The sequence below is a fragment of the Eleutherodactylus coqui genome, chromosome 1, assembly GCF_035609145.1.
Source record: "Eleutherodactylus coqui strain aEleCoq1 chromosome 1, aEleCoq1.hap1, whole genome shotgun sequence".
Lineage (NCBI taxonomy): Eukaryota > Metazoa > Chordata > Amphibia > Anura > Eleutherodactylidae > Eleutherodactylus > Eleutherodactylus coqui.
Genome location: NC_089837.1, coordinates 273,352,425 through 273,374,570, shown reverse-complemented (window position 1 = coordinate 273,374,570; position 22,146 = coordinate 273,352,425). Strand labels below are relative to the sequence as shown.

Genomic DNA, 22,146 nt, shown 5'->3' with positions numbered 1-22,146 from the left:
TAGGCAGACCCCAGTAACATTTCTGTAGCAAAAGTATAGGCAGACGCCAATAACATTTTAGTAGCAAAAGCATGGGCGAACCCCGGAAACATTAGTGTACCAAGAGCATAGGCGGACCCCAGTAACACTTCTGTAGCAAAAGTGTAGGCGGACCTCAGTAACATTTCTGTAGCAAAGGCATAGGCAGAGCCCAGTAACATTGCAGTAGCAAAAGTATAGGCGAACACCTGAAACATTGGTGTACCAAGAGTATAGTCGGACGCCAGTAACAATTCTGTATCAACAGTATAGGCGGAATTCAGTAACATTTCTGTAGCAAAAGAGTAAGCGGACCCTAGTAACATTTCTGTAGCAAAAGTATAGGCAGATCCCAGTAACATTGCAGTAGCAAAAGTATAGGCGAGCCCCTGAAACATTGGTGTACCAAGAGTATAGGCGAAACCCAGTAACATTTCTTTAGCAAAAGTATTGGCGGACCCCAGTAACATTTCTGTAGCAAAAGTATAGGCGGACCCCAGTAACATTTCAGTTGCAAAAGTATTGGCAGACCCCAGTAACATTTCTGTAGCAAAAGTATAGTCAAAGCACGGTAACATTGCAGTAGCAAAAGTATAGGCGAACCCCTGAAACATTGGTGTACCAAGAGTATAGGCGGACCCCAGTAACATTTCTGTAGCAAAAGTATAGACAGACCCCAGTAACATTACTGTTGCAAAAACATAGGCAGACACCATTAACATTTCAGTAGCAAAAGTTTAGGCGAACCCCTGAAAAATTTGTACCAAGAGTATAGGCGGACCCCAGTAACATTTCTGTAGCAAAAGTATAAGCAGACCCCAGTAACATTTCTGTAGCAAAAGTATAGGCGAACCCATGATACATTGGTGTACCAAGAGTATAGGCGGACCCCAGTACCATTTCTGTAGTAAAAGTATAGGCAGACCCCAGTAACATTTCTGTAGAAAAAGTATAGGCAGACCCCAGTAACATTTCAGTAGCAAAAGTATAGGCGAACCCCTGAAACATTGGTGTACCAAGAGTATAGGCGGACCCCAGTAACATTTTTTGTAGCAAAAGTATAGGCAGACCTCAGTAACATTTCAGTAGCAAAAGTATAGGCGGACCACAGTAACATTACAGTAGCAAAAGTATAGGCAGAACCAAGTAACATGTCTAGCAAAAGTGTAGGCTGACCCCAGTAACATTTCTGTACCAAAAGTATAGGTGGACCCCAGTAACATTTCTGTAGGAAAAGTATAGGCAGACCCCAGTAAGATTTCTGTAGCAAAAGTATAGGAGAACCCTTAAAACATTGGTGTACCAAGGGTATAGGCGGACCCTAGTAACATTTCTGTAGCAATAATATAGGCGGACCCTCTTAACATTTCTGTAGCAAAGCATAGGCAGACCCCTGTAACATGTCTGTAGCAAAAGCATAGGCGAACGCCTGAAACTTTGGTGTACCAAGAGTATTGGCGGACCCTAGTAACATTTCTGTAGCAAAAGAATAGGCAGACTCCAGTAACATTTCTGTAGCAAGAGTGTAGGCGAAGCCCGGAAAAATTACCTCGATAACAGAATAGGCGACGGCCAGAAAAATTGGTGTACTAAGAGTACAAGTGCACCCCTGAAAAATTGCACAACCGCGAGGGCAGATGAAACCCATAAACATTTTTTAAGGACACAGGTCGCTGTTGTTCAATTTGTAACAGAGCCTGGCGGCATCCCTGTGAAAAAATTTAATTTCTCTTAAAGTATCAATACTTTTGAAATTTTGAAAAATTGTAGAAAACTTTTAAATAGAGCCTTTTGGGACGCAGAAAAATTGGCAGTTCAGCGTGATGACAGGCTGTTTTAGGAGGAGGAGGATTTGGAAGAGCAGGAGTAATAATATGCGAGAGTGATTGACAAAGCTAATTCCCCCTCTTTTTTTTGGTGATAGAGGATGCTTTTTTCTCCTGTTGCAGAGAAAAGAATCATTAGACTCCGTTGCTTTCTGCCAGTGGAGAAGAGAAGTCTGGAGAAATCCAGCCTTTGTTCATCTTTATGAGTGTAAGCATGTCGGCACTGGCAGTTGGCAGTCAGGTACGCTTATCCGTGGTGATTCCCCAGCTGCGCTAAACACGCTCTCTGACAAGACGCTAGCAGCAGGGCAGGCCAGCACGTCCAGGGCGTACAGCACAAGTTCGTGCCACGTGTCCTGCTTTGACACCCAATGGTTGTGTTGAGCAGATGACGTTGGTACAATCGGCTACGCACTCCCTCGACATCTTTTTACAGTGCTCCCTCCAACTCAGCCTTGACTGTCTTGCTGGCGAGCCATAAAGCTGGCAAAGAATTGCGGAGGATGACTACCACTCCACCGCCCATGTTGCAGCTAGTTTTCAACTACTGCTCTAAGCTGCTAGTACAGCCTGGCCAACATGTGCAGCGTAGAATTCCTGCATGTGAGCACGTCACACAGCAGTCGGTGCTCTGGCAGCTGAAACCAATGTTGCAGGGTCCTCACGGTGGCAGCGTCCGTGGTGGACTTGCGGAAATGTGCGCCGACACGGCGCACTCTGACGAGCAAGTCAGACAAGTGGGGGTAGTTTTTCAGAAACCGCTGAACCACCAGATTGAAGACGTGGGCCAGGCATGGGACGTGTGTGAGGCTGCCGAGATGCAGAGCCGCCACCAGTTTACGGCCGTTGTCACACATGACCATGCCTGGTTAGAGGCTCAGCGACGACAGACAGAGGTCGGTCTGCTTTGTCAGACCCTGCAACAGCTCGGGGGCCGTGTGTCTCTTGTCACCTAAGCTGATTAGTTTCAGCACGGCTTGCTGACGCTTGCCCACCGCTGTGCTGCCGCGGCGCGCCGATTGCTGGCGACGTGCTCACACTTCCTAATTGAGAGGTAGATGTTGCGGAGGAGGAGGAGTAAGGTTTGGAGGAGGTGGCATCAAACACCGCAGATACCAGCACTGAGGTAGGACCTGCTATTCTGGGTGTGGGTAGGATGTGTGCGGTCCCAGGCTCTTACTCGGTCCCAGCCTCCACCAAGTTCACCCAATGTGCCGTCAGGGAGATATAGTGGCCCTGTCCACCAGTACTTATCCACGTGTCCGTGGTTAAGTGTACCTTCTTCGTAACCGCATTGGTGAGGGCACGATTTATGTTGCGGGAGACGTGCTGGTATAGGGCTTGGAAAAATAGTGGCAAAAATAGTGGCAAAATAGTGGCACATCACGAAAAATAGTGGAACTGAGTACTGAGTAGCATGCGACCGCCGCCGCAATCATGTTTTTGAAAACCTCAGTTTCCACAAGCCTGTACGGTACCATCTCCAGGCTAATTAATTTGGCAATGTGCAATTATAACTTGTGCGTGAGGGTGGGTGGCGGCGTATTTGCGCTTTCGCTCCAACACTTGTGTTAGCGACTGCTGAACGCTGCGCTGAGAGACATTGCTGGATGCAGTTGAGGACGGTGGAGGTGAGGATATGGGTGCAGGCTGGAAGGCGCTCGTGCCTATGTCCTGCGAGGGGGGTTGGATGTGTGGCAGGCTGAGGCACAGGGGAAGAGGCAGTGGTGTGACCCAGAGGCAGTGAATGTCCTGTGGGATGCTTGGCCATCATATGCCTGCGTATGCTGGTGGTGGTGGTGAGGCTGGTAGTGGTAGCTCGCCGGCTGATCTTGGTGCGACACAGGTTGCGAACTTCTCAGCAGGCAAAGCAGTGGGACGGTAACCCTAATGATGGCCGCATCGCCGCTCACCATTTGGGTAGACACCCCGAAGTTTCTGAGGACCTGGCAGATGTCAGCCATCCATGCCCACTCCTCTGTAAAGAACTGCAGAGACTGACTACCACTACGCCGCCCATGTTGCAGCTGGTATTCCACAATTGCTCTACGCTGCTCGCCTGGCCAACATGTGCAGCGTAGAATTCCAGGGCGTGGGCACATCGCACCGCAGTCGGTGCTCTGGCAGCTGAAACCGAAGTTGAGTGTTCTGAGGGTGGCAGCATCCGTAGTGGACTTGCAGAAATGTGCACACACGCAGCGCAACTTGCCGAGCAGGTCAGTCATAGTTTTTCAGAAACCATTGAACCACCAGATTGAAAATGTGGGCCTGGTATGGCACGTGTGTGAGCTGTCACCAGGTTATGGCAGTTGTCACGCACAACCATGCCCGGTTGAAGGCTCAGCGGCGAAAGCCAGAGGTTGGTCTGCTCTGTCAGTCCCTGTAACAGCTTGGGGGCTGTGTGCCTCTTGTCACCTAAGCTGATTAGTTTCAGCGCGGCTTGCTGACGCTTGCCCTCTGCTGTGCTGCCGCGTCGCACGCTACCGACTGCTGGCGACGTGCTCCCACTTCTTAATTGAGAGGTGGAGGTGGCAGAGGAGAAGGAGGTGGGGGGGTTAGAGAAGGTAGCATAATTTGCCACAGATACCAGCACCCAGGTAGGACCCACTATTCTTGGTGTGGGTAGCATGTGAGCAGTCCCAGGCTCTGACTCGGTCCCAGCCTCCACCAAGTTCACCCAATGTGCCGTCAGGGAGATATAGTGGCCCTGCCCACCAGTACTTGTCCACGTGTCTGTCATTAAGTGGACCTTACCTGTAACTGCATTGGGGAGGGCACGGTAAATGTCGCGGGAGACGTGCTGTTGTAGGGCGAGGACGGCACACCAGTTCTTGAATATCAGAATATTGGCATAATTTGGAGACAATTTCTTGATCAAAATCCAGGTCTTGAATATTCTGATGCAATAATCACAACTGAAGAAAAAACATTTATATTTATGTAGATTAAAAACGATAATGGTGTCAGCTTGCTTGAGGTTTCTTTGGTTTCCCTCTCTATATGCTTTATTGCATAACCTGTAATAGCCAAGGTGATAGAAATTCTATCGCTGCTATTTATTACTTTTCAGTTCTGCATATGTAAAAATGTATCACGATTGGCCACTTTGACACAGTACCATATTTACCTTAGTATGTTGACACATATTAGGCGACCAATCTAATTAGAATAAATTTATTGGCTGTGATGAAGGAGACTTTAGATACTTACCATCTTTGTAATTTTGAATAAACCTATCCTCCCCAAGAGTAACGAGGGGTTAATAGTACGAACCAGTAAAAACTGATGATCATGTGGCTTTGATTTATTATAAGTCGGAACCTGAAGGTCTGATATATAAGTCCGTTCACCTATTACATAACTGGCTGTTTTTTTTACTAACGCCTGCACAATGTGTCCATTCTGGATCAATGAATAGTTTTTATCATTCAGTGCAGCATTGATCCGCATCTTGCGATAGCAAGGCTATGATGATTCACTCGAGGAATTAAAGCGAAGTCACATGATCTTCTGGTCGCAGCCCTCGGCGCTCGCCCCTGGTTTCTGGCTGGTGCTGGTAAGTACGAGCCCCCGCAGGGAGAGGTGGAGCCATCCCTATTTAAACACTGACAAGCATTTCACTTACCAAGTCTGTCAGATTGCCCTGGGACATTGTTCCCGGCGGATGTATGCATGTGTGTGTGTGATCACAGAGCAACTTTGAGCTTAACATCTATGACCCTAAGTAGCGAAACCACCACCATTGGTCTGACAAATTCAGTCAGTGAACAGGATATCTAATGAGGCAGCAGTGATACTTCAGGCTTACATCAATAGCCTTTAGTTGCTAAGTCACTATAGCTGAATTAGTATATCCAGCAGACAAGCAGCATCACTAGCTGTCCTTAATATAACTAACGAGGCTGCAGTGATACTTTAGGCATAACATCTATAGCCTTTAGTCACTGAGTTACTATAGCTGAATCATTATATTCAGCGGATCAGTAGCAATACTAGCTGCTTTCATTATCATTATTGACCTCTTAGCAGGGCATGACACTATATGTAAACTGGCATTAGAGTGAATGCCTTTGACTTAACATTGTGAATTTGTCTGACCTATACACTAAAAGCAATTGGGGTGTATAGTGACCATTATAAGTACATCCACATCCGCTAGCTATATAATTTGAGTATCTGTCATGAATAAACCACCCCCTACTTACTGATTAAACAACATAATATTACAAATGTGACAGTAAGGGGCATAAGTTCTGTTTCAAACCCTTTAAGGAACACATAAATTCAGCTCCATGATCCTGATGAATTAACTACAACTTGAGAATAGTTGAGGAAACGCGTAGATTTCACGAGTATCATAGCCGGGTATCCGGAATACGATATCCCGAGATATATACGTTACTAACTGCCACAATAGCATTTATTAGATGGTGGAAGCTATACTTGGTTTGGTACTTTTCTAGCTGTAGTTTCCAATTTACATCTGGTCTACAGACGTAATAAAAATCTATCCTCTTATGAGGATAAGACATGGCATCCTATCAGTGAACAGATCTTGAGATTTTTTTTTTGTGGTATCGGTTACGAAAAAATTGAACCGAAACTTAAGCTCGTGACAAACATACGGTCACATTAATTTCTGGCCCGTGAACGAGCAGTAATATTGTACTCAGACAGACTATTCCTCTCTTCATCTGAGGATGCTATGTCCTTTGAAACAATAGGATTTACATACTTCTTTTTAATTACTCTCAAGACCATAATTTTTGAGTATTGAACCCCAACTTTTGAGAACTAATTGGGATTCGATTAAGTAATTCTGTGTGACTAGTCTACACAGTTCTAACTGTTTGACAGTGGAGTTACTGTTCTTCTCTCAGGGTAACAAGAATATTTGGCAGTGTTCACCTCAATCAGAGTTCTTATCAATTAAATTTAGAGGTGCACAGTTGCCAGAAAAATTTCTAAGAACCCTATTGGTATTACATATAACCTAAAAAATTTACCGTGGTCTGAGTTGTTGTGAAATCCCTAAGTACGCATATCTATCACTTAGCAAAGACAAGCAGAGTTGCAGACAGCACAACCTTAACCCAATAAGGGATGAACTGGTAACTTGCAATCGCCACAAGGAAATTGATCCAAATAATTTCCAAAGTAATCCAAGTATGAAGAGAAAAGTATGACAGCAAACCAGGTGCAGATAAATGATGCAGAGCTTTATTCCTCCTGAAGTCACAGATACATGACGTTTCGACACAAAGTCTTTTTCAAATGCAATGAAAGCAATGGTACAACAGGGTATATATGCAGTCAAACAGCCAATCAGTTGTTAATTGCAAATTAGTACCTCATGTGGAGGGTTTAGAATCAATGCATGGATACTTGTGGGCACTTCCGGCATCAGGCGTCGTCATGGAGAAAATCATGTGATAGAACGTCATGATGTCACGACGTACCACGCATAGGAGCCTCATACAGCGTGTCTACACTGTCACGTAAACACACATCATCGAATGCGCCACATGTGCGCATCAGAATAAGCACTTCCAAATAGGGTGCATAAATTAATCGCAAACTTGCGAAAAAAGGCCTGCGTGTCAAAATATGCGTTCCAAAGCGGGGCGCATAAATACTACGTATTCAATGCGAAAAAAGGTCGAAAAAAGCCAAAAGTGTCAACAAGAGTCCGTGGGTTAATTAGTCAAATACAAGAAATAATTCATACAGTACAGGAGGAACAAGGGCAAAACACACAGAGCAAACATCCAAATATAGCAATGTATAGAAACATAACAAATATAACAGCTGGGATTAGTAGCACCAAGGAAAAAGATGCATAATGTACAAATCGCTACAAAAACGCAGCAGAGACCGCTGTATATGCATATGTACAAAATATGTTTGCAAATAAAGGATGTAAGTCTCCATGTGTGGCTCCAAGTTCACTCCGGTAGATTCCAATTTCCAATATCTCAAACGAATATATATTTCACCACTATAACAGAAGAAAAAAAGTATAAATAAGCAAAAATATGACAAACATATCAAAAAAATACCAAATACAAAAAATGTAAAAATAAAAGTAAGACAGATACAGTGAGGATCACCAGCACTATAGATATTGCGTGATATTGTAATCTATATTGAGGCCACGTGGCGTCAAAGTGTCTAAAATATAGATCCAGCGTAGTTCTTTTTTAAGGAGAATTTTTTCACGATCGCCACCACGTGAGAGAGGGGGCACACAGTCGATCACCCTAAATCGTAGTTGACCGACCGTGTGACCACTCTCCAGAAAATGGCGCGAAACAGGTAATGACAGGTTCTTAGTACGAATAGAGCTTTTATGTCCATTAATTCTAGTACGAACTTCAAGCGTTGTTTCTCCTACGTACTGCAGTCCACATGGACAACACAAAAGGTAAATTACGTAAGAAGAGGAACACGTGAAGAAACCTTTAATCGAGAAAGCAGCACCCGTTGATGAATGGTGAAATTTATCACCCTTAAGCATATTATTGCAGCAAGAGCACCCTAGGCACGGAAAATTTCCCGAGCGACGGGGTGCTAATAATGTTTGCTGTAAACCTGATTTCTTTTCATACAACGAGTGTACCAAGATGTCTCGCAAGTTCTTACCCCTTTTGTAGGACATCATGGGGGAATTAACAAACTCCTCAATGTTATTGTCGGCCATGCGTAGCAATGACCAATGTTTTCTGAGAATAGTAGATAATCGTGTACTTACAGGATTGTATACCGATACAAAAGGGATCCGTTTTGGACCCTCCACCCTGGATCTAGGGGACAACAAATCGACACGTTGAACATTAGTCAGTCTTTGTGTGGCCATAGTGATTACATTTTGAGGATATCCACGTGATAGAAATTTAGTGCACATCTGTGACAAACGAATATCAAGTTTGTGGTCAATGGTAACTCGTTTAACCCTAATTAACTGGCTCCACGGTAGAGACCTTACCATGGAGCGAGGGTGAAAGCTATTGTATTGTAGTAAACTATTACGGTCCGTTTCTTTAACATAAAGATCGGTTTCCAATCTACCGCCAACATTGGTTACTAGAACGTCCAAAAACGCAATTTCGTTTCTTGAATATTTCAAAGTGAATTGGAGTTCTGGCCAAATGCCATTTAACTCCGAGTGGAATGACATCAAGTCACTCTCATTGCCACGCCACACCAAAAATATGTCATCAATATACCGGTGCCAGGAGACCACCATGGGCCAGAACGCAGACGCATACACAAATTCTTCCTCAAATCTGTTCATGTAAATATTTGCGTAGGTAGGCGCTACGTTCGAACCCATGGCGGTCCCCTGGCACTGCCTGTAGTATTTGCCTGCAAAAAGAAAATAATTTTTTGACAGAATAAGTTCAAGTAATGATAGAACAACATGTTCGCATTCGAGAGATATGTCAGACAATGCTAGTTTGTATCTCACTGCCTCTAATCCCTTCTCATGGGTAATTGACGTGTACAACAATGTCACGTCAAATGAGGCCAGAATCACATCGCCTGAAATAGTCATTTTACTCAGGATCGTTAAAAAATCACTGGTGTCTTTAACATAAGAGGCACCCGAGGTAGCAAACCTACGCAGTACCTTATCCCAAAAAATTGATGTGTGAGTAAATAATGATCCCCTCCCCGAGACAATCGGGCTTCCGGGGGGGTTTACAAGAGATTTGTGGATTTTAGGTAATGCATAAATAGTTGGCACCACTGGTGTGATTACGTACAAGAAATCATAAAGGGCTTGATCTATGTTGCCCTCCATGACGGCGTCAAACAAAATATTCCGTAAAAGAGTCTGATACTGACTGGTAGGGTTGTTGGATAACGGTTCATATACGTTGAGATCTGCTAGCTGTCGATAAATTTCAGCCTCATACTGGATCGAGTCCATCACCACCACAGCTCCGCCTTTATCGGCGGGCTTGATGGTGATGGACCCGTCACTTGACAGCGCTCTGAGCACCCGACACTCTTCACCAGAAAGGTTAGATACAGATTTATAGGATACATTACGCCTACGTAATTTATTAATGTCAGCATACACCAGGGAAATGTATGTCTCAACAATGTGGTTAGTATCCGGTGGTTGAAATTTGCTCTTATTGTAAATGCCACACTTACGTAAGGTGAAAGGTACTTGTCCAATAGGATTAGAGTCACCATTATTGTTGGAAGTGTCACCATTCGATTGTTGAGAGAAGAAGGATTTAAGGCGCAGTCTCCTAAAGAAGCCCCGTAGACTCAAATCAATCTCAAACCAGTCTATTTGAGGGGTTGGACAATAGGACAAACCTTTTGATAGAACTGTGGTTTCGACCTCCGAGAGTGTCCTAGATGAGATGTTTACCACTAGGTTAGTTGCGTTGTCGCCTTTTTGTTGCTGATAAAGGCGGAGCTGTGGTGGTGATGGACTCGATCCAGTATGAGGCTGAAATTTATCGACAGCTAGCAGATCTCAACGTATATGCCCTTCACAGGTATAGACTAAAAGAATATAGTTTATTAGAAACTCTTAAAAACATATACGGGCTGACTAACAGTACTAACATACATTAACACAAAAAAGAGGAGAAGATATATTTAGGTGCAAGTTTGAATTATGCATCCAATGTCTCCAATGTAGATAATGGTCACAATAGCATGGTCAGTATAAGTGGATAACTTCAGTGCATATACAGAGTTCCTGCACTGAATGACTGGTGACAGTCGTATGTAGAGGTCGCAGAGAACTACGGCTCTGAATGACTGGTGAAGTCACAGAGAAATACGGCTCAACGCGTTTCTCCGCTCGCTTTAGAGCGGTTCATCAGGAGCCACAGATGTATATTTGACCAAAAAATCTTTAGTGGGATTAATAGCGTCAATCATTTAATTGACTAAGCTATCTTCCTCTTTTAGGATATATAATCAGTAGGATTAAATTGGCAAGAAAGTGGGTTGTCTGCGAAGATGTCGCCAACAGGTATATATATATACCAGACACCGTTAGACAAAAAGCCAGCAGGGTACGATGGTATAGTGGCTACGTTGGTAAAGAAGGAAGGAGGACTCGGATAAAGAACTTATGCACTGACAGTAGTCACAAGTGCCATCAGGGCCACAGGCTTTATCTGTTTGTTATTTTACTCTATGTTTGGCACACTAGGTAGCCTTATCTTGGGGACCTATTGTTTGAGCAGAAAAATTTGTTGAAGCCTATTTTTCGCTGCCTGCTTGAATATTAGATTGGTTGTCTGAACTTTTGATAGGAGTCTAGCATTTCTACATTAGTGTTGCTGACATTGCAACACTTTTAGGAGGATAGATATGCAGCTTTAAATACAGGATCCTCTTTAGCTGACCTATCTGAACATGCACCTGACTCTCTATTAATGTCAGTGCATATGACTAGAAATTCTACATTAGTGCTGCTAACATTGCAACACTTGTAGGAGGATAGGTATACAGCGCTAAATACAGGATCCTTATAGCTGACATATCTAAACACGCATCTGACTTGTGACTACTGTCAGTGCATAAGTTCTTTATCCGAGTCCTCCTTCCTTCTTTACCAACGTAGCCACTATACCATCGTACCCTGCTGGCTTTTTGTCTAACGGTGTCTGGTATATATATATACCTGTTGGCGACATCTTCGCAGACAACCCACTTTCTTGCCAATTTAATCCTACTGATTATATATCCTAAAAGAGGAAGATAGCTTAGTCAATTAAATGATTGACGCTATTAATCCCACTAAAGATTTTTTGGTCAAATATACATCTGTGGCTCCTGATGAACCGCTCTAAAGCGAGCGGAGAAACGCGTTGAGCCGTATTTCTCTGTGACTTCACCAGTCATTCAGAGCCGTAGTTCTCTGCGACCTCTACATACGACTGTCACCAGTCATTCAGTGCAGGAACTCTGTATATGCACTGAAGTTATCCACTTATACTGACCATGCTATTGTGACCATTATCTACATTGGAGACATTGGATGCATAATTCAAACTTGCACCTAAATATATCTTCTCCTCTTTTTTGTGTTAATGTATGTTAGTACTGTTAGTCAGCCCGTATATGTTTTTAAGAGTTTCTAATAAACTATATTCTTTTAGTCTATACCTGTGAAGGGCATATACGTTGAGATCTGCTAGCTGTCGATAAATTTCAGCCTCATACTGGATCGAGTCCATCACCACCACAGCTCCGCCTTTATCAGCAACAAAAAGGCGACAACGCAACTAACCTAGTGGTAAACATCTCATCTAGGACACTCTCGGAGGTCGAAACCACAGTTCTATCAAAAGGTTTGTCCTATTGTCCAACCCCTCAAATAGACTGGTTTGAGATTGATTTGAGTCTACGGGGCTTCTTTAGGAGACTGCGCCTTAAATCCTTCTTCTCTCAACAATCGAATGGTGACACTTCCAACAATAATGGTGACTCTAATCCTATTGGACAAGTACCTTTCACCTTACGTAAGTGTGGCATTTACAATAAGAGCAAATTTCAACCACCGGATACTAACCACATTGTTGAGACATACATTTCCCTGGTGTATGCTGACATTAATAAATTACGCAGGCGTAATGTATCCTATAAATCTGTATCTAACCTTTCTGGTGAAGAGTGTCGGGTGCTCAGAGCGCTGTCAAGTGACGGGTCCATCACCATCAAGCCCGCCGATAAAGGCGGAGCTGTGGTGGTGATGGACTCGATCCAGTATGAGGCTGAAATTTATCGACAGCTAGCAGATCTCAACGTATATGAACCGTTATCCAACAACCCTACCAGTCAGTATCAGACTCTTTTACGGAATATTTTGTTTGACGCCGTCATGGAGGGCAACATAGATCAAGCCCTTTATGATTTCTTGTACGTAATCACACCAGTGGTGCCAACTATTTATGCATTACCTAAAATCCACAAATCTCTTGTAAACCCCCCCGGAAGCCCGATTGTCTCGGGGAGGGGATCATTATTTACTCACACATCAATTTTTTGGGATAAGGTACTGCGTAGGTTTGCTACCTCGGGTGCCTCTTATGTTAAAGACACCAGTGATTTTTTAACGATCCTGAGTAAAATGACTATTTCAGGCGATGTGATTCTGGCCTCATTTGACGTGACATTGTTGTACACGTCAATTACCCATGAGAAGGGATTAGAGGCAGTGAGATACAAACTAGCATCGTCTGACATATCTCTCGAATGCGAACATGTTGTTCTATCATTACTTGAACTTATTCTGTCAAAAAATTATTTTCTTTTTGCAGGCAAATACTACAGGCAGTGCCAGGGGACCGCCATGGGTTCGAACGTAGCGCCTACCTACGCAAATATTTACATGAACAGATTTGAGGAAGAATTTGTGTATGCGTCTGCGTTCTGGCCCATGGTGGTCTCCTGGCACCGGTATATTGATGACATATTTTTGGTGTGGCGTGGCAATGAGAGTGACTTGATGTCATTCCACTCGGAGTTAAATGGCATTTGGCCAGAACTCCAATTCACTTTGAAATATTCAAGAAACGAAATTGCGTTTTTGGACGTTCTAGTAACCAATGTTGGCGGTAGATTGGAAACCGATCTTTATGTTAAAGAAACGGACCGTAATAGTTTACTACAATACAATAGCTTTCACCCTCGCTCCATGGTAAGGTCTCTACCGTGGAGCCAGTTAATTAGGGTTAAACGAGTTACCATTGACCACAAACTTGATATTCGTTTGTCACAGATGTGCACTAAATTTCTATCACGTGGATATCCTCAAAATGTAATCACTATGGCCACACAAAGACTGACTAATGTTCAACGTGTCGATTTGTTGTCCCCTAGATCCAGGGTGGAGGGTCCAAAACGGATCCCTTTTGTATCGGTATACAATCCTGTAAGTACACGATTATCTACTATTCTCAGAAAACATTGGTCATTGCTACGCATGGCCGACAATAACATTGAGGAGTTTGTTAATTCCCCCATGATGTCCTACAAAAGGGGTAAGAACTTGCGAGACATCTTGGTACACTCGTTGTATGAAAAGAAATCAGGTTTACAGCAAACATTATTAGCACCCCGTCGCTCGGGAAATTTTCCGTGCCTAGGGTGCTCTTGCTGCAATAATATGCTTAAGGGTGATAAATTTCACCATTCATCAACGGGTGCTGCTTTCTCGATTAAAGGTTTCTTCACGTGTTCCTCTTCTTACGTAATTTACCTTTTGTGTTGTCCATGTGGACTGCAGTACGTAGGAGAAACAACGCTTGAAGTTCGTACTAGAATTAATGGACATAAAAGCTCTATTCGTACTAAGAACCTGTCATTACCTGTTTCGCGCCATTTTCTGGAGAGTGGTCACACGGTCGGTCAACTACGATTTAGGGTGATCGACTGTGTGCCCCCTCTCTCACGTGGTGGCGATCGTGAAAAAATTCTCCTTAAAAAAGAACTACGCTGGATCTATATTTTAGACACTTTGACGCCACGTGGCCTCAATATAGATTACAATATCACGCAATATCTATAGTGCTGGTGATCCTCACTGTATCTGTCTTACTTTTATTTTTACATTTTTTGTATTTGGTATTTTTTTGATATGTTTGTCATATTTTTGCTTATTTATACTTTTTTTCTTCTGTTATAGTGGTGAAATATATATTCGTTTGAGATATTGGAAATTGGAATCTACCGGAGTGAACTTGGAGCCACACATGGAGACTTACATCCTTTATTTGCAAACATATTTTGTACATATGCATATACAGCGGTCTCTGCTGCGTTTTTGTAGCGATTTGTACATTATGCATCTTTTTCCTTGGTGCTACTAATCCCAGCTGTTATATTTGTTATGTTTCTATACATTGCTATATTTGGATGTTTGCTCTGTGTGTTTTGCCCTTGTTCCTCCTGTACTGTATGAATTATTTCTTGTATTTGACTAATTAACCCACGGACTCTTGTTGACACTTTTGGCTTTTTTCGACCTTTTTTCGCATTGAATACGTAGTATTTATGCGCCCCGCTTTGGAACGCATATTTTGACACGCAGGCCTTTTTTCGCAAGTTTGCGATTAATTTATGCGCCCTATTTGGAAGTGCTTATTCTGATGCGCACATGTGGCGCATTCGATGATGTGTGTTTACGTGACAGTGTAGACACGCTGTATGAGGCTCCTATGCGTGGTACGTCGTGACATCATGACGTTCTATCACATGATTTTCTCCATGACGACGCCTGATGCCGGAAGTGCCCACAAGTATCCATGCATTGATTCTAAACCCTCCACATGAGGTACTAATTTGCAATTAACAACTGATTGGCTGTTTGACTGCATATATACCCTGTTGTACCATTGCTTTCATTGCATTTGAAAAAGACTTTGTGTCGAAACGTCATGTATCTGTGACTTCAGGAGGAATAAAGCTCTGCATCATTTATCTGCACCTGGTTTGCTGCCATACTTTTCTCTACATATCTATCACTTAGGTTTTCCATGACACTGTTAGTTTTTGTGTTTTGTGTTTGCAATAGTGGGTTCCACATTTTAAATATTTCTAATAAAAGTTAATTTTTAGTATAAAAATCTATGGGTTTCTTTCAGTGAAAAATAATAAGATAAACAATAAACCCCTCTGTCTCAGTGAATATCTATTGTAATAAAGGTCTACCACGTGGACCCTCAAATTGTGATATGAAGCTGGGGAGCGTAGGGACTTGGCACTCTCCTAATCCCTCAGCAGCCGGCTGTGATTCACCTCGCCCAGGACCTCGGCCTGTGCCCACACCTTCACTTGGACACCCGCACCTGTGTCCACGTCCATGTCCGCCACCCTTACCCCAACTCCTAATCATTTTGGATTAAGGACAGAGCAGGGCCCAAATAAATTACCCCACCGTATAGCGCTGAGAACTGTGGCTAATTCACCGCACACAGAGACTTGTAGATACCGGAAGCTCTATGCTATGACCGGAAAAAATTAAACCGCTGTCTTGCGCTGATACCTAGCCGTCATTGACCGCTCACAGAGACTTGCATATAAGAGAGGCTGTATGGAGTGGGAGAAAGCTAGAAAGCCAATGGATAGTGCTGATAACTGAGGCTACCTCACCGCACCCAAGGAAAGGGTATTGTGAGACACTCTGCACAGGGGCAGAAAGCTATAAAGCCAGTGGACAGTGCTGATAACTGCGGCTACTTCACCGAACCCAAGGAAAGGGTATTGTGAGAAGCTCTGCCCAGGGGCAGAAAGCTATAACGCCAGTGGACAGTGCTGATAACTGCAGTTACTTCACCTTACCCAAGGAAAGGGTATTGTGAGATGCTCTGCACAGGGGCAGAAATCTCTAAAGCCAGTAGATAGTGCTGAAAACTGCGGCTACTTCACCGCAACCAAGGGAAAGGTATTGTGAGACGCTCTGCACAGGGGCAGAAAATTCTAAAGCCAGTGGATAGTGCTGATAACTGCAGCTCCTTCACCGCACCCAAGGAAAGGGTATTGTGAGACGCTCTGCACAGGGACAGAAAACTCTAAACACAGAGAATCATATCTGTGAGACCTCTGCCTAATGCACTGCACACATAGAACGGTATAGCTGAAATGGTCTGTAGTAGCCCAGGAAATATTAGAGTACTGTTTTAGAGATGAGACCTTTGCCTAATGCACTGCACACATAGAACAGTATAGCTGAAATGCTCTGCACAGGCCTAGATTGTGCACTACTGCTCCCAGCGAGCCACAACAGTAAAGCACACAATTAGGAGTAGCCCTAAGAAGGACCGTTGGGGTTCTTGAAGAGAGGATCCTACTCTAATACTTTTTCTATATCAGCAGCAGTACTTTCCCTCTGCCGGCATGCATCTGAGGCGAGCCGCGGGCGGAACCAGTTTGAGTACTCGGCGGTCACCTGATCCCGCCAGCCACTCACTGCTATGGTAGGCAGAGGGCTGGCAAGCCACAACAGGTAGTGATAATGCCTTCCCGCATGTTTATTGGCTAGAAAATGGCGCTAAACATGCGGGGTAGGGAAATGAAATTGACTCGAGTACCGCGTGGTGTTCATCTCGAGTACCAAGCATCTCGAGTACCCGAATACTCGAACGAGCATGCTCGCTCATCTCTACTTATAAAATCATCTGCAAAACCATTTTTACTGGTGTAAAACAATGTGTGTATATGTGTTTGCTATCTTCAAAGCACAGCTTTACAGTTTGCATGTAACGATTGTAAAGTATAATGTTTCACTACATGGAAATTTGTAGTACTATGAGTGAATCATTTTGGCCACATTTGAATTTTGTTCACAGATGCATATCCAGACCACAACTCTGACTATTTCAGTGAGCTTGAGTGCCTCAGTATCCTTAGGTATGCTCTACATGCCCAAGGTCTACATTATCCTTTTCCACCCAGAACTAAATGTCCCCAAGCGCAAAAGAAGCCTGAAGGCTGTTGTAACAGCAGCAACAATGAGCAACAAATTCACCCAAAAAGGAGGCTACAGACCAAATGGGGAAGCCAAGACTGAGCTATGTGACAGCATGGAGACACAAGGCAAGTAATATTTATGAGCAGAACTAACATGTTTACTCCTTTAAGATTTGCATCAAATGTATTTATTTAAACTATCGCGTAATCTATCATAGAATGACATGCAATTAAAAATCAAAACAATAATTATAACGTTATTGGTACACATTGTTAGTCAATTAAAAATGTATCACTTAAAAAAAAGGAGAAGGCATTTATTCAACAAAGCTAAAGCTTTTATGGTAAGAAGGCTATCATGGTAAGGAGGAATACAGGACACTGATTTGTTACTGTATAGGTCACATATCTTTTAATTAAACAGCTGTATATCAATCCATCCTGGTGTCAACACTCAGAAACCATAGCATACAGCTAATGATGCTGTCTGAATTCATCTTCTCATTCACAGGCTCAATGTCAAGTGATATCTCCCACAGGCTGTAGCCTTAGACATCCTGCAGTAACCTGGGGGTGTGCTCCACGTGCATTCCACATACTCTGCACATTTCCACATCAAAGCTTCATCAAGCAGAATGTGAAACATTCACAGCACAAACTCCGTTCCTATCACAATGCAGCATACTCATTATCAGCATTGTAAAGTAATGTATTATATTCATAACCAGTGTGTTTAATCTATGTTACCAAGCAACAAATTCTGATGTTGCATACATTGCCAGTACTTTTAATGTACAGTATATAGGTGTAAAAGGGTAAGAACATGTATATCTAAAAATATTTTGTCCTGTTACAATTAAGTGCATATTAATTTCACACAATGTCCCTCATGTAATAATTAGTGTTGCTCATTTTGATAAGCCGGGCGATAAAATCACCACGATTTTAACTAAATTGAATCAGATAAGGCAGAACGAATTTTTGGTGAAGGCTTGTGCTTGGCTGTTCTGTTAACCTGGTAGAATTTGTCCTTTGCAAACCTTATGATATTCCTTTTAACAGAAGCAGCACATCTACTGTCTCCCTGGGTGTATTTTTTGGTAGCGCTACTGCTTTCCCTTATAAAAGTTATGGCATTGCATTTAAAATGAGCAGCACACCTGCTGTCTCGAGAAGTTAAATTTTTAGTAGCTCTATATCTGCTCATTGGAGTAAGCCCATGCTTGACTATTGTGTTGACCTTGCAGAATTTGCCCTTATAAAATTTATGACATTGTTTGGTAGAAGTTTTGATCTTGGTAGAAGTTTTGACTTATGTGGGCTTCTTTTGTTTTCAGTGAACCCTGTTTGCTACAATTGACCAAGCACACCTTCTGTTTTGCATAGCCAAGATTTTGGTAGCTCTCAATTCGTCTTTGGAGCCAGCCAGCCCATGCTTTAGTGCTGTGTTCACTTGGCAGAATATGTCACTGTAAAATTTATTGCATTGCTTGGTAGAAGTTTTAATCTAGGAGACCCTATGTGGGCTTCTTTTGTTTTCAGTGATACCTGTTTGCCACAATTGACCACTGTACAGTTTTTTTTATCAATTTTTAGGAGATGCACAGTGTTGCCCAGATGTGTAGCTGTATTCACATACAATTAGGGGGGCTTTGGCTGGATTGAAGACCTTTGGGAGGGCAAATTAGTGAACAGGATTTACTCCTATTGATTTTAATGGGAGTAGGAATCATTCTGATTCAGGATGATTTTCATTAAATTGGCCTGATACTGACACAAATGGATTATTCCACTAATAATAATAATAATGCCAAGACTGCACTTTTACTTTATTTGTGCTTGTCACCATGTATTAACATTTTATAATTCACCTGCCTAACCTGCTTAATAATGTGCAGCTCCCTCCCGAACCAACAAAAGTTCTCTGACATGTTAAGGTACCAAACCTCTGAAGATGTTTTGTGGCACCTGGCAACAAGACGTTAACAGCAGATACTTTGTTGTGTAAGTTGCAAGGTGGATTGGAAATATTTTTCTAGCGCATTTCTCAGATGCTTAATAGGACTGAGATCTGGTACATTTGAGGCTAATTCAACAATTTGAACTCTTTGTCATGTTCCTAGAACAATTCCAGAAAAATTTTGAAGTGTAGCAGTATACATTATCCTGCTGAAAGAGGTCATGGCCACTAAGGTTTACTAGGTCTGCAATAATATTTAGGTAGGTAAGTCCCCTGGTGCAAGCTGACTCCTAGGGTGACATCTAGAGATGAGCGGGCACCAAAATGCTCGGGTGCTCATTGCTCGAATCGAACTTTTTGCGATGCTCGAGAGCTCGTTTCGAGTAATGAACCCCATTGAAGTCAATGGGCGACTCGAGCATTTTTGTATATGACCGATGCTCCGGATAGGTCTTCACTTGTAAAAAAAAAAACAGAAAACATCCTAAATCCATGGAAACACCAGAGAAATGGATAGGGCAGGGCAGGGGCAGCATGCAGGGCTGCATCTCAGGCTCCCAGGTCCCACAATTAAGCCACAATAGGGGCAAGAGTCTGCCCCCACCCCCCTAAAAATTTTTATTTTGGACAAACCCTCATTAGCAAGGCACACCTTAGCAAAGCACCACACTACCTGCAGCCAAGCACAATCACTGCCTGGGAGTCACACCACTGCCTCTTCTCCTATGTTACATGCTGCCCAACCCCCCACACGACCCTGCATCCACAGCGCACACAAAAGTTTCCCTGCCCAGCATTTAGCTGCCCTCATGTCACATGCTCGCTTCATAGCTACACCACCCTCATGTCTATTTCCAAGTGCATCTGCGATGAGGAGGAACTGGAGACACAAACTGCAGAGGGTTGGCAGGGCAAGGCAGCGACCCTCTTCATAAGGGGTGGGTGATAGGCCACAATGCTGTTGAGAATTGATGAGAAATTGACGTTCAATCTTCACATGAGCGGGCCCAGGGTTAAGCTCGTTCCCATCCTCCATCTTGTGTGACCCAAGGCACCACGAGTTACATGGCAATGGGGAATCCATGTGCCCATACACAATTCATTCTGTGTTGGTGTCAGATAGCTCAATCGACACCGCAAGGGGAGAGCCATCTGCACTCTGCCCCCTACCTAAGTCAGTCAGTGTCTTTGTGCCAGATAGGTAAATCGCCGCAATGGGAAGTCTGTGTGCACCCACAGCATAGGTGGGTCCTAGGCAACCCAAGACATGCACCATGAAGAAATCAGAGTGCCCCAACAAGGCAGACTTTCACTGCGCCGAGGACATAGGCCTCAGCCCACACCCTCAGCAATCGCTGGCATGAAGTGGACTTCGATACTAGTTCAGCTGCAAAGGTCTCAGTAAATCAGTTACGTTTTCTTTCACCGCTCCATTGACTGGATTAGCCAGGAAAAAGTTTCACAGGCCCAACCTTGCGCAGTTGCAATTCCCCTGGGACATAGGCCCCGGCCAACAGCTTCAGCAATCGTGGCCATGAAGCGGACGTCAATGCTAGTACACCTGTAAAGGTCTCATAAAATCAGTTACGTTTTCTTTCACCGCTCCAAAGGCTGGATTAGCCGGGAAAAAGTTCCACAGGCCCAACCTGGCGCAGTTGCAGTTCCCCCGGGACATAGGCCTCGGCCAACAGCTTCAGCAATCGTAGACATAAAGCGAACTTCGATGCTAGTACAGCAGTGAACGTCTCATTAATGCAGCAACGCTCCTCTCCTTTGGCCCAAACGAGTTTCTCAGATAACTGTGGTAACAAGAGAGAAAATACATGATGCACAATGCTCATCCCCTGACCCCAAGCAGGAGGTGGCCTCACAAGGCCAAGACCCAAGGTGCCGCGACCGACATAGCAATGGGCAGTCCAAGTGCCCACACAGTATTCATTCTGTCTAGGTGTCGGATAGCTCTAGCGACACCGCAAGGGGAAAGGCATCTGCACTATGCACCCTACCCAAGTCAGTCAGTGTCTTTGTGCCAGACAGGGAAATCACCGCTAAGGGAAGTCTTTGTGCACCCACAGCGTAGGCGAGCCAAGGAACCCAAAGATAGTAATAAACATGAAGAAATGATAGTGCCCAAACATGCCAGACTTTCACTGTGCTGAGGACATAGGCCTCTGCACACACCCTCAGCAATCGTGGGCATAGAGCGGACTCTGATGCTAGTACAGCTGTGAAGGTCTCATCAATGCAGTAACGCTCCTTTTCTTTGGCCCAGACGAGTGTCTCAGATAACTATGGTAACACGGGAGAAAACACATGATGCCCAGTGCTGATCCCCTGACCCCAAGCAGGAGGAGGAGGTGGCATTACAACCCCAAGACACGATGACCAGGACCCGCTATAGTCTGTGTGGGAAGCACGTTAGCGGGCCCAGGGTCAGGCTCGGTTCCGGCCTCCACCTTGAATTTTGCCTCCATGGGCAAAATCAAACCTTCAGATACGAATATGGACAAAAGTAAAGCCACAGAACAAAAGTGGAAGCAACAACAGCTATGTGGAAAAGCTACAAGATGGGCATTTGATAGCAATGAAAAGGATATTCTAGGTACTAAAAGTCAGAACTCCTCCTCATCTCAATCTGAAATATGGAAAGGCTTCATTCATATGTTTTCTATTAAGCATTTCAAAGTGTTTGCAATGCAAGTTTCTGGCTATACCAATCATCTTTGTCAGGAATTACCAAAGATGATCACAAGTAAAGGCTTCATCAGTCCAGAATCAGTCTGGGAGTATGTGGATCTCATCTGGCCTGCTTCCACTAAGGATATGTGCCTGCTGCAACTCTGTCCCCAGACCTCCAGGGATGCTATGTTCTATAGTCGGCTCTATTCCTAC

The 22,146-nt window shown here is 43.8% G+C and overlaps 1 protein-coding gene across 1 annotated transcript in view; it reads left to right on the top strand.

Moving 5' to 3' along the window:
* Positions 1-22,146, top strand: part of GRM4 (glutamate metabotropic receptor 4) — a gene marked incomplete at its 5' end in the record, with an annotated part of 207,103 nt that overhangs the window by 103,455 nt on the left and 81,502 nt on the right. The window contains one exon of the mRNA XM_066583093.1: positions 17,174-17,420. Coding sequence (XP_066439190.1) covers positions 17,174-17,420 — 247 coding nt within the window. The remainder of the gene's footprint in view (positions 1-17,173; positions 17,421-22,146) is intronic.